At 33.8% G+C, this 13,395-nt stretch overlaps 1 protein-coding gene across 6 annotated transcripts in view; it reads right to left on the bottom strand.

The window, feature by feature from the left end:
- Nucleotides 1-13,395, bottom strand: part of LOC105210352 (RNA-binding protein fusilli) — a 47,687-nt gene that overhangs the window by 4,096 nt on the left and 30,196 nt on the right. For 5 of the 6 annotated variants that reach the window (XM_054234858.1, XM_054234857.1, XM_054234859.1 and 2 more), the window contains exons 8-11: nt 12,006-12,276; nt 11,573-11,887; nt 11,287-11,433; nt 9,028-11,196 (exon numbers count right to left, since the gene is read on the bottom strand). In XM_054234858.1, coding sequence (XP_054090833.1) covers nt 9,895-11,196; nt 11,287-11,433; nt 11,573-11,887; nt 12,006-12,276 — 2,035 coding nt within the window. In that variant the 3' untranslated portion in view covers nt 9,028-9,894. Of the gene's footprint in view, nt 1-9,027; nt 11,197-11,286; nt 11,434-11,572; nt 11,888-12,005; nt 12,277-13,395 lie in introns of those variants that run through there. The other variant, XM_054234860.1, reaches the window with a different exon arrangement.

Here is a 13,395-nt window from a genome sequence, read left to right as displayed (position 1 = left end):
ACAACACAGTAGCTCTTATAGAACCTATCCAAAGATGTTATTGCATGAAGAGCAGTACTAGAGGTGGTAAGAGAAGATCTATATTTTATAGATTTGTATATATTTTATAGATTTTTATATAGTATATAGAACGTATTATTTATCTACCACTATATTATACTAAATTTATCACATACAAACAATAAAATTAAATTTAGGAAACCACCAATTTTTCCAAGTGCAACGCGAACCATCAGTTAACTTTCAATGCATATGACCGAGATCTACATATGAGATCTTTAGCACGTAATACCATACATAAATTAAACACCGATTGCTGTGATGCTGCATAGGTTCCCATACCCAAAATCAATGTATGCATTTACTTTTTCACTAATTTTTTTTTTTTTTGGTTTTGACACTCACTATCCTTAAGGGGTTAGGGGTAGTCAGAATTTTCAAAAAAACATATTTTTTTTGTTTTCATTTTGTTTGCATTTTCGTGTAATATCTGAAAAGTTAAAGTTGATACGATAATTACTTTTCGTGTCATTCGACAAATAAAAAAGCGCTCGTTTTATCAAAACCACGTTTTTTAAACAGATGACAACTGTAACTCGAAAACTGCTCCGTAGATCTTAATGAAATTGATAAAGCTTCTGGAATATATAAAAATACTGGGCCAGGTCGAAGCTTTTACTTTTTTTTTTCAAAAATTTCATTTTTTTAAGACTATTTAAACTATTGATTTTATGCCGAAAATCTAGAAAAAAATTTTCTTAGGCTGCCATTTTGTTAATTTTTGAAAATCATTATCTATTTAAAAAACTAATTTTTCTTATCCGCTTGATTTGAGATGAATCTCCAAGGACTTATGATTGTCACCGCCAGGACCTTATTTTGTAACTGGAACAAACAGCTATAGCTTTGGAAATAATATTTATACTCTCGCAACAAAAGTTGCTAAGAGAGTATTATTGTTTTGTTCACATAACGGTTGTTTGTAAGTCATAAAACTAAACAAGTTAGATATAGGGTTATATATATCAAAATGATGAGACGATTCAAAATCCGAATGTCTGTCTGTCCGTTCGTCCGTGCAACGGTTAACTTGAGTAAAAATTGAGATATCTTAGTGAAATATGTTCCTTGGGACCGTGAGAGGGTTACTTTCGAAAAATTGGACCTCTGCCACGCCCACAAAATAGCGAAAACCGAAAACACATAAAGTGTCATAACAAAGCCATAAATAAAGTTATAAAAGTAAAATTTGGAACAAAGGATCACACTAGGAAGGGGCATATTTGAATGTAATTTTTTTGGTGAAGTGTGCGTGGTCCGGCCTCCAAATCGGTTATTTGTATATATCTCGCAAACCAATGAAGCTATATAAACCAAACTTTCTGCAGTCGGTTCTCTTACGCACCCCACCACACACCATGAAAATAGTTGAAATGGGATAATAACCACGCCCACCTCCCATACAAATGTTAGGTTGAAAATTACTAAAAGTGCGTTAACTCACTAACAAAAAACGTCAAAAACACTAAATTTTACAGAAGACATTGCAGAAGGAAGCTGCACTCAGATTTTTTTACAAAATGTAAAATGGGCGTGGTATCGCCCACTTATGGGTCAAAAACCATGTCTCAGAAACTACTCGACAGATTCGAGTGAAATTCGCTATATAATATTTTCTTGACACCCTGATGACACGTGTGGAAAATGGATGAAATCGGTTCACAACCACGGCAACTTCCCATGTAACTCAATTTTGAACTCCATCTTATTCCTTCACTTTATAATATATATGTACATAAGGAACCAATGAAGATAGCGAAATAAAACTTTACACAAATATTGTATATGATCTGTGGCATCACTTGTTAAAAAAATTTCGAAATCGGACTATAACTTTTCAAAGCCCCGAATATCGAATATGAAGAATTCAGTGCCCCATGGTAATTTTTCACCGAAAATTTCGGTAAATCTCTCAGGTATCTTAATTAAATTCAGAGGAAATATTTTTCTTCTAATAGTGTGTCTCTGTACCAGAAATGGTTAAAATCGGGTCATAACTTACCCTAGCTCTCATATACCTAATTATAGGATTTTCAGATTGGGTCAAATTGTGTGTTATCTTAATAAAAATAGATCAATAAATTGCGAGAGTATAAAATGTTCGGTTGCACCCGAACTTAGCCTTTCCTTACTTGTTTTTTTGAACTGGTGACAACTGTAACTCGATTTTAATAAAATTTATACAGTTTGAACCTGATCGAAGCCTTTTCTTTTTTTTCAAAAATTTCGATTTTTTAAGACCAATTTCCCAAAAATCTAGAAAAAGAATTCCTGAGACCGCCATTTCGTTAAATTAAAAAAAAAAAAAAACAAAAAAGCTTCGATCATGCTCAGTATTATCTAGTCAACGCAAGGACTTTTTTTTAGAACTGTGTCAACTCAAACAGCTATAACTTTGGAAATTATGAATTTTTTCTTTTCAAATTTTCTTGACTTCAAGTTGACTTCAAAACATTGCGTAATAATGCCATTTAATATAAAAGAACATGATTTAAAAGCAAAAAAAATACTGAGATTTTTCAATTTTTTTTCTAATTTTTTCATGTCTCTGACTACCCTTAACCCATTAAGCATACATGGTTGTGTTGTAAGTGAATTGAATATTAAAAAAATATCTATGATGCGTTCTATATTTCTATATCCTAGTTAATTAGCCAATTACTGCGTTGAATAAACTTATAACATAAATAAATAGTTACATATGTAAGTATGTATACAGTAGCTGGTAGAATAAGTATATAATGTATGAAGTATGGTTATAAAGAAATTGAATAATTATGTGCGCAGTATTACAACTTAAAGTACAAGTGAACCCAAAAACGTATATAAAGGAATGTACTTACAGCTCAGATGTGTTATATAAAACATTACCGTTACATCACCGTTACATCACCATCAGCAAATTACACACACACAGAGAGAGACATACAAGATTTGTTTGTTTGATATTTTCAAGTGTTTTTTTTTTGTTTTTTTGTTTTTTTTTTTTTTTTTTTGTTTGTTTGCTGCAATAAAAAGCCAAACCCAGCTAAAAAATATATATATGTAAATACGAGTAACACTCCCATAACTGGTATTAGAATTCAGTATTTTGGACGTTACATTACACTGAGAGAAAAAAGTGAAAGCATTACTAAATTTAGCAACAACCCGTTAAATAGAAAAGTATTTGTTTTTGTTTAGTAGTTATCAAAAATAAAATAAAAATACACAAAATTAAAACGAAAAAAAATAAATAAAACTAATGAACTAAAATTTCAACCAAAGATAAATCTATAATAATAACATTTCAACGGACACCATCAATTGCCTGCACACATCCGTTTTCTACATATGCTATGTATGTATGTATGTATGTTTTTTATTAATTTTCGTTTGTCGCGTGCAAATTTTAATGTTTTTACAATGTACCATTTACATATGGTAGATATGTATGTACGTTGCATGTGTGATTTTTTTTTTTTTGAACTATGGTTTTTGGAAACTATTTTTGGAAATTTCGAAAACCAAAAGAATGTGCACAAAAATCCAGTATTGAAAAAACAGCGCAATTCTATAAAATAATTTTTATTATTATCATATTATTATTATTATTATTATGTAAGTTCGTTTATGCATATAAAAGTGAGCAAAGCTAATATCAAAATGTCTAATATTCAATAATATTAAGTAAGTAGATATTTTTCATTTTCGTATTATTCATACAAATTTGGGTTTCTTATTCACAATCTAGTGATAGCTAAGTGATATGATACTTTGATATTGTTGTGGATGGTCGGTTTCATTAGCTGCGCCAGCAATTCAGGCTTTGATTGAATGTACGTACAATTTAAACATTTTTATTTTATTCTTGTTATGAGCTGTTATTGTTAATTGAGTTATTATGAAACACAAGTTCGCCATACGAAATTAACACGTGTAAAGTAGGCTAGTATAACCTAAGTTCAGTCAGCATAGATTTCTGCGCTGCGACATGATATATATGTATGTATGTAGATAGGTGTGTATATAAAGCAGTTAAATTCAAACCGATTGATAACGATATTTTTTTTTTGTTTTTTTTTTTTTTTTGTACATATACATATGCATGTAAGCATGTATCAATGACACACATGAGTAACTGAGAATGCAAAATAATCACCATACATTAAACCAAAACCCAATTTCCTAGCGTTTACTAGATGACTGGTACAAAAGACCTAAAACACATAAATATATATATATATATATAACTATACATGTATTGTTGTTGTTTTGTTTTTTTGTTTTTTTTTGTTTTAAGTTAACAAATCATTATCATTAAAATTATTATGTTTATTAAATAATAAGAAAACGGTGCAAATATTTAACTACACACACGTACACAGTTGCACGTATTGAAAGCATTTCCTTAAGTTTATTAAATAGTGATCTGTAACATTTATTATATATATAAATATATATAATTGTACCCAAATTGTCCAAATTGATTTTCGTACACTCAATTAGCGTTGTTCATACAAGTGAGTACATTAACGGTTTTCAGCCGCATAATAGTTTATGTTTTTAAAGTGCGTGGCTTTGAAAAAATTACTAAAAAAAACTAAGAAAACTAACTAAAAAAAATCCATCGTATTTTCGCATGCAAGCACATATTTTTTTTTAACTAAGAACTAAGAGAAAATTGAGGACATGAGAAGCATTTATGCACTTTAGTAGAATTTTTGAAAAATACATTACAAATCTTGCGCTAAATGAACCAAACAGCTTTCAGCTCTGCAGTAGAATCCCAATTAACCGCACATCAATTATCCGAATAACCGATTAACCGAACGCAATCGGTTTTAAAATTGTCAAAAAAAATTTTTTTTTAGAAAAAATTATGAAAATTAACACTATCTAATGCTTTAATTGAACCGCACAACGATTTGAAAGAGATAACAAAAGCAATGCAAATGCTTAGCATTGCGTAGGGTGTGATGAAAACAATATTAATGAGTGCCTGAACTACGATGAGAACCCCGGATTCCAAATATTAACTGCTGAAGAAATTATTAACGATTTGAACAGTAAGGAGAGAGAGAGAATGTTAATGAAGGGACTAAAACTGGGGATGTACATATGTCAAGTACCATCTCACGCAAAAGCTTTTGAAGCTCCAGATGTTGTTTTCAAGTAGTTTGAAAAAACAAAACGAAACGGATCCTATAAAGTTCTTCCAACTGAAGCATATAAGGGACTTGGCCGCAGTGAAAAGTTGTGCTTCATTACGTCAAAGAACATTCACAAGTTATTTTCAAATAAATTTTAAACCTATCTAAGTTTTATGTAATTCTTTAACGTTCTAGCTCATATTTTATATTATCTAAACGACACATATATCAAGGGTTTTTCAAAAGGCACGCTACAAAAGTAGACCGTAAGGGATAGCAAACGTCGCCATATTTTTTCCGCTCTTTTGACATTTCTCTTCAGTAAGGTTTGGCATTTAATCAGTGAACGATATAGAATACGACTCAACAACGAGTCGAAATTATTGAAATTTAGTCAGTGGTCTCCACTGTAAGAGCGCTACATTCAATCTATGGTCGTCATAATCGTTCTGTCTGACCGCTCAGTGATATTCGACTATTTTTGGCCCGAATCGGATGATATAGACATGGACTATATGTGGTTCCAACAGGCTAGCGCACAAGTCACAATCGATTTATTGAAAACCAAGTTTGATTAACGTGTTATCTCACGAAAATTGGGTTCAGCATCTGGACTACTGCAAGCGTACAAAAGAAATCGAGTTCCAAACTCTTTAAAACCCATTAGTTGGGTTAGGTTAAGGGGTAGATCTCTGCAGATGTAGAGAATCTCACTTAGACAGATTCGACTGTCCAATGTGACACCCGGAAAACTGCTAACGGATGACTAAGGCTCTTTAAAATCCATTACATAATACAAATTTATGAATACTAAAATATTGTTTGCTGCTATGAAATCGATTATACGGAATACACCTGGTTTTATTTGATACGGAGAATAGGGATTCTACTGTAGTTGCATAAATGTTATACTAAAATCGGCAATCGCAGACATTTAAAAACCCTAAAGTTCTTTCTCTCAACGCTTGTCTCTCGGCATGTCAAGGCTGCGTACATATTTTTAAGTGAATTACTCTACATCAGATGTACAGAAACGACTAAAAACCTATAACGTTCCCATTTTGACGTATAATAACCCTGACAGACGGACTTTTTTGAACTTTTTTAATAACTTTTTTTAAGTAAGCAGATTTCTCAATCAGCTGTTTAAATGCACAAAAATTCGTGCCGTCTGTCAGCATAAACTTTCAATGCGCATTAGCATTGCTTAAGGCGCATTAATTTTACGCATCTGCTATAAGTTATAGACAACACAAACAGAAGAAGAAGAAGGGGAAGCTCACTAAAAACACTACATACTAAATATGTAAGCGCCATTTACAAATATAAAAGTATAAAATGTATAATAATGCAATTACCCAGATCATTAGCCTTTCTTCGACAATTTTAGCTTAAACAATTGGTTCATGAAAGATTAAACATATATGTATGTAAGTAAGTATATAAACGATACATTTTTGGTAAAGTTTGACTTGGAAAGAGTTTGAAAATAGTATTGTCATGAGTAATAATAATATGCACTCTTACTACCGTACTAATGTAATTAAATAAGCAAATGGGAAAAAATTAGTGATGACAGTAAACATAAATCGATATGCGACTAACACCATATATGCACAGACACTGATGAACTCATATTAAATATAATTAAAAAACAAACCAAAAAACGTGTTTCAAAAATATTGAAAATATTGAATTCGCAATTGAGCGTATTTAAATATAGAAAAAAAAAACGATTAAAGTACGCGTTCAATAACTATGGATAGTGTAGGTACAATAAGTATTGAGCAATTTTTCAAAATTTTTGTTTTTTTGCATGAATTTAAAGACAGCAGACAAAGGAAAGGTTTTCATTTGCAACTAGCTATATTCATATTGATTTAAATAGTAGAGTAAACATAGATTTTTAGCCTTAATAATTATTTAGTCTAAATGGAAATATCACGCCATGGAGACAAATGCGTTCACTTTTGACAGTTTTTTTTTAATTAATATAAATTTTTGAAATTTATAAAATTTTGAAATTTTTAAAATTTTAAAATTTTTTAAATATTGAAATTTTTTAAATTTTAAAATTTGTAAAATTTTTAAATTTTTTAAATTTTTAAATTCTTTAAATTTTTAAATTTTTTAAATTTTTAAATTTTTAAATTTTTAAATTTTTTAAATTTTTAAATTTTTTAAATATTGAAATTTTTTAAATTTTTTAATTCTTTAAATTTTGAAATTTTTTAAATTTTTTAAATTTTGAAATTTTTTAAATTTTTTAAATTTTGAAATTTTTTAAATTTTGAAATTTTGAAATTTTTGAAATTTTTGAAATTTTGAAATTTTTTAAATTTTTAAATTTTTGAAATTTATGAAATTTTGAAATTTTGAAAATTTTGAAATTTTGAAATTTTGTATCTAATAGTTAACTTAAAATGTAACGATTTTTAGCATTTCTCGTTCATTTGCTCCAAGGCATGATATTTACTATATTGCCATGTAAAATTAGTAAAACATATGTATAATATTTAGTATCAAGTGGGTTTTTGAATATAGCGATTTTAGAAATCACTAATTTCATCCTACAAATGCTACATACATTTGCAAAAAATTTTTTCTTTTCTTTTTTTTCGTTCAAAAGTTACTAAAAAGTGTAAAAAAAAGGTATGCTTAAAATCTAAAAGCCGTTTCAACGGTTTTCTATTCGTCTTAAGCAAATACATACATATAAAAATAGTGTAGATACATATACATATATATATAAAAAAAAGCCCAGTTCATTTGTGAATTGTATATTGATAGCAAATCGTTTTGTGTACAAGGCAAATGCCACAATCCAACACCTAACAATATTCATTTACAAAGTAGCGCCTCAATTGCTCAAAACAAACATATTTAAGGAAAAAGTAAGTATAATTTTAAATAACAAGAATGGAATTGCACAAGTTATACAAAATGTATAATATTTGAATCACAAATAAAGTGGTTCGCGCGCAACTGTTGTGCACTTTGGCAATGAATATTGCTAGCCTCTTGCAACTTCTCGCGTCGCTTCGCCTTGTTTTTTCTTGTCTTTTATTGTTGTTATATTAAGTTCGTAAGTGGAATTAAAAGTTCACACGTTAATCATAATAATTTAATAAAAATTGAGATGCCAAGAATTGATCATTTTCAAATACATACTAAATACATATATTAAACCCAGTTAAACTTTACACAGCGCGTGTAATTTCTATACACGTTATTCCAGTCTAATTTATCTAATATTTAGGTATATCCATAATAAATTGCAGTTTAAAAACAACACAATCGTATTCTTAATGCTATGAACTCTTATTGGGTAAGTACTCGTATGGAATGTATGGTAAGTATATGTTTTATAGTGGTTATATAGTGTGTTATATGTAGGTTATATATATTTAATTCTTTATACAACTGTGTGCGTTATGGAAGATAGCTTAAGCACTTGAGCGCTTGAGTCCCAAGGAAGATAGCTTAATGTTTAAGCACTTTTGAGCGTTAAGCTAATCTTCCATATGAGCGCAGTTGTATATTAAACGAAAAACGATGTGTATAATTAATTAAATGAAGTTGTAAAATAATATGTGTTTTATTGCAATCATACCATTTAGTTCCCAGCATTTTATGTACACTTTTTAAATGTAAAACAAAATGTGAAGGAAAGCCAAGCTGGGGATATATAAAGGGTTTTTCAAAAGGGACGCTACAAAAGTAAACCGAAAGGGATAGCAAACGACGCTATATTTTTTCGCGATCTTTTGATATTTCTCTTCAGTATGGTTTGCCATATCAACAAGGAAAGAAATACGATCCAAAAACGAGTCGAAATAATTCAAATTTACTACCAAAATTCGGAGTCATTGGCCTCAACTTTAAGAACGAATTTTCATCGAAAAATCAATTACAGCGATGAGGCTCATTTCGGGCTTCGTCAATAAGCAAAATATGGTCAGGCAGCAATACAAACATACTCCATGAGTCAACATTGCATACCGCAAAATTACGGTTTGGTGTGATGATCAAGACCGGCACGGAATCGCTACCGCGCTTAATGATAACCGATTATTTGATATGATATTGCTTGATATGGACTTGGACAATATGCAGAGCGTATTTCACAATCGATTTATTGAAAACCAAGTTTGGTAAACGTGTGATCTCACGAAATGGCCCAGTCAATTGGCCGCTTGGCCGCCTCGGTCGTGCGATTTGACGCTGTAAGACTATTTTCTGTGGCGCTAAGTCAAGTCTACGGTCTATGCCAACCTGGCAGCAATGATTAATGAACTTCGTACGATTATCGAGGGGAAAGTGCTGCAGTATCGACAGATTTTTGCTTGAAAACCGTCGAAAATTGGGTGCAGCGTCTGGACTTCTGCAAGCGTGCAAAAGAAATCGAATTCCATACATAATGGCATCTAAAGTATTTTCGCAGGAATAAAGAGTTTCGTTGATATCCCAAACGATTTTTGTTTCACTCTTATTTTTGTAGCACTCTTATTGAATCCCCCTTTACATACTTAGCTTGTATCAAATCTTTAACGACGCACAGCTGTCGAATTGTTATATTATATGGAAGTATGATGCACTGCCAGGCAGCGCGAAAACTGGTATTGCTCGAAAAAAAGTTAATGAAAGAACTAAGAGTGCTTTCAGCAGGCATTTTGTGTCCTATTTCTAAGTCTAATGCTAACTAAACTCCCGGATTGTAGAACTGGTATACGTTACCGGCAGTTGGAGGGCGTGTAAGGGCGCGTTTAGCGGCAGTCGCAATATTAGCTTCATGCTGGAAGGCATTTTCGTACGATCGTTTCATGGAATGCGGCATGGCTGCAGCGGCGGCGGCGGTCATTGCAGCGTTGGGTATGACACCGGCGACTGGCGATGCAGTGCCAGCACCACTCAAACCAGCTGCAGTGGTTGCGTATGGATAGCCTTGTGGCAAATAACCGATCGGAAATGGTTGGAAAGAAAATTGCCGTGGCATAAGCACAAACTGGGGATGTGTTGTGGCTGCGCCGGCGGCTGAGGGGCTAGCTGCCGTCACATTAGTCGCACCCGTTGCCGATGGGTGTTGGAACAGCAAGGGATTCATGAAATTTGCATACAACTGCTGTTGCTGTTGTTGGTGTTGTTGTTCGGCAGCCACAGCTGCAGCCTGCTGGCGTGCCAATAAATTTTGCTGTGCGATATATTGTGCCTGTTGTTGGGCAATGAGTGCAGGGTTAGCGCTCATCGACAGCTGCGGCGGCGGTAATGAGTAATTGAAAGGGTACGCAGCCATGGCTGAGGTTTGTGCATTTGCAGCGCCGGTTTGCATTTGTAAGGTGGAAGTGGGCGCATTTGCCAGCCCACCCAGAGGGACCGCATTTTGTGCAGCTGCTGCAGCAGCAGCAACAGCGGCGACAGCATTTGTTTGTGCCGTTAGGGTTTGATGCTGCGCAGCATTCGTCGGCGTACCAACTGCTGCGGTCATATAGGGAGACAAGCTGCCGGCTGAAGCGGTCATAGCAGCGACCGTTTGTGGATTTGTTGTCGGCAGCGCAACATGCTGTTGCTGTGACAGCGCAGCCACCGCTGCTGCCATCGATGGTGATGATTGCAATGCATGCGTATGCGCATGCGTATGAGTTAGATGGGGACTTTGGCCATGAGTGTGTATGTGAGCATGAGTATGACCGTGATTGTGGGAGTGAGCATGCGTATGGGAACTAATTGCTTGTGCGTTGGACGGCGACGGTTGAGGTAACATACCCGGTGAGAGCAGCGACGCCTGTTTGGCTGCGGCTGAATGATGGGGATGTGGTGTTGCGGACACTGGCGACTGTAGACCGCCATTCAGGACCATGTTCATGTCATCACCAGAGCATTGGAACACTTCGATATAACGATACTTTTTACCAAACATCATAAATTGATTATGTTTGTGTTGCGCGCACACGCGTGCTGACTCCTCTGAGTCCATTTGTATGAAAGCCTCGCCACTAGGTTGACCCTATGAAAGTAGAATGTAATTTTTTTTGTAAGTAAATTTAAATTGTTAAGTTGACGTGGCACATTTAAATCAAAAGAGGTAACAAATTACTTGAGCATTGATAACCATGTGTACTCCCTGGAATATAATATGCTTCGCAAAATCGTCCAAAAAATGTAAAATGTGCTCGACCATGGCCTCATAAGGTAGGCCGCGTAAACGAATGCAATTCTTCGTGGTGCCTGATGTAATTAAGTGCTGCAAAGAATATGACAAAAAATTGTATATATATTAAACTTGATTTAAATATAATAGCCTTTTCGCACAGGAGTTAATTGTTCAATTAACCGGACAATTACAACTGTTTGAGAATATGTACTTCACGAATGCTGCTTACCTGCGGTAATAGTGATAACGGCATTGCCGGTAATTGTGCAATTAGTGGCTGTTGATGATTAGCTTCATAAGTTCTCGGGTCCATAGAGCGATTCAGCACTTGTTGCACTTCTGCTGTTGTAGAGCGGAATAACTCTATATACCGCTGTCCGATTGATTCGCGATGACGTGACAGGGCCTTAGGTGCATCCGGCTCATTGGCGAATAGCACGAAGGCGTCACCAGTCGCTCGGCCATCTGGTTTTTTGACAAATAGCACTCCCTCTACGCCATCAAGCACAGTACAAGGGTCCTCGCCAGTGGTGAAAAAGTCCAACTGTAAACAATAGATTGAGTTTCAGATTTAATTCAAGTAATACATTTTCTTAAAATTGCATTAATATTTACACCAGCTACTAAGGATCGATATATCTTTTTGAAAGTAAAGTACTTACTACTTGTTTGGCAGTGCAATCATATGGCAGTCCTCGCATGCGTATTATAACTTGCGCACCCTTGGAGAGGAAAGCCTGCGCCTCATTGGAAGCACCGCCAGCAATGGCCAAGAAATCTTCGCCAGTGGCACGATAAACCTCAATGTACCGACTGCCAATGTGATGTTTGTGACGTTTTAGTGCCATGTCGCGATGCTCTTGCGATACAAATCGAATAAGTGCTTCACCGTTACGTCGGCCGAGTGGCGATAGACAAAGTGCAACACCACCCCTGCAAATAAGAAACATAAAGTATATTAAAATCTAGGAATGCATACATGAGATTTATAATGTCAACGTAGGTTTAAATAATCAAGTCAAACCTCTTGACCTCTTATCAGTGTGGCGAAGCCAGTTTATTTGAATCTAATAAGTATAAATATATAGTATACTTGGATTCATAAGAAGCTCATAACTTCGTTAAAATGCAATATTAAAATTTTCTTACAACATTAGCGTGTCTAGAGTGTGATTAATGCACACAACAACAGTAAATTACGAGCGAAACAGTTTTTCCGTCATAGTCCACAATTTAATGGATGAATTCAAATCGTATCCGTTATATCGGCCTATAGCAAGGCTTATTGATTTGAAGTGTCTATACGCTGGATACATTAATACAATGGGCCTAATCATTGATTCCGCTGCGAATTCGATTTCGATACGTTAAGGATTTTCGATCGAAAATTTTCATGTTTTACCACAAAGTGAAAACGGAAAACTGTTTTATCGGCAATGTTACAATGCGCCTAATCATTGATTCCACTGCGAATTCGATTTCGATACGTTAATAATTTTCGATCGAAAATTTTCATGTTTTACCACAAAGTGAAAACGTAAAACTGTTTTATCGACAATGTAACAATGGGCCTAATCATTGATTCCACTGCGAATTCGATTTCGATACGTTAATGATTTTCGATCGAAAATTTTCATGCTTTACCACAAAGTGAAAAGGTAACACTGTTTTATCAACCTTTATAAAATGTTTTCGATATTTCTGGGGGAGGGAAACTTTATATCGTTTTTAAACACCTCAAATTAATTTTTGTTTGTCTGTTTTGTCTCTTCTCTCTAAAATATCCATTTAAAACATAATTGTTTGCATAAAAAGTTACATATACAGTTAAACTTTCCTAACTCGAATCACCATAATCCACAAAAAAACTTCGAGTTAGAGAGAATTCCGAGTTACGGAAGGTAATTTGTATGAAATTTGACTTCAAGAGTACGAGTTATGGAGAACTTCGAGGTATAGAAGTACGAGTTATGGAAGTTCAACTATAGTTCATTTCTTTTAAATTTCCACAACTCACTCCACTCACTCCAACGGATAGATTTCGACGAAAAT

Source organism: Zeugodacus cucurbitae, chromosome 6 (genome assembly GCF_028554725.1).
Source record: "Zeugodacus cucurbitae isolate PBARC_wt_2022May chromosome 6, idZeuCucr1.2, whole genome shotgun sequence".
Taxonomy (NCBI): domain Eukaryota; kingdom Metazoa; phylum Arthropoda; class Insecta; order Diptera; family Tephritidae; genus Zeugodacus; species Zeugodacus cucurbitae.
This window is presented reverse-complemented; position numbering and strand designations above follow the sequence as displayed.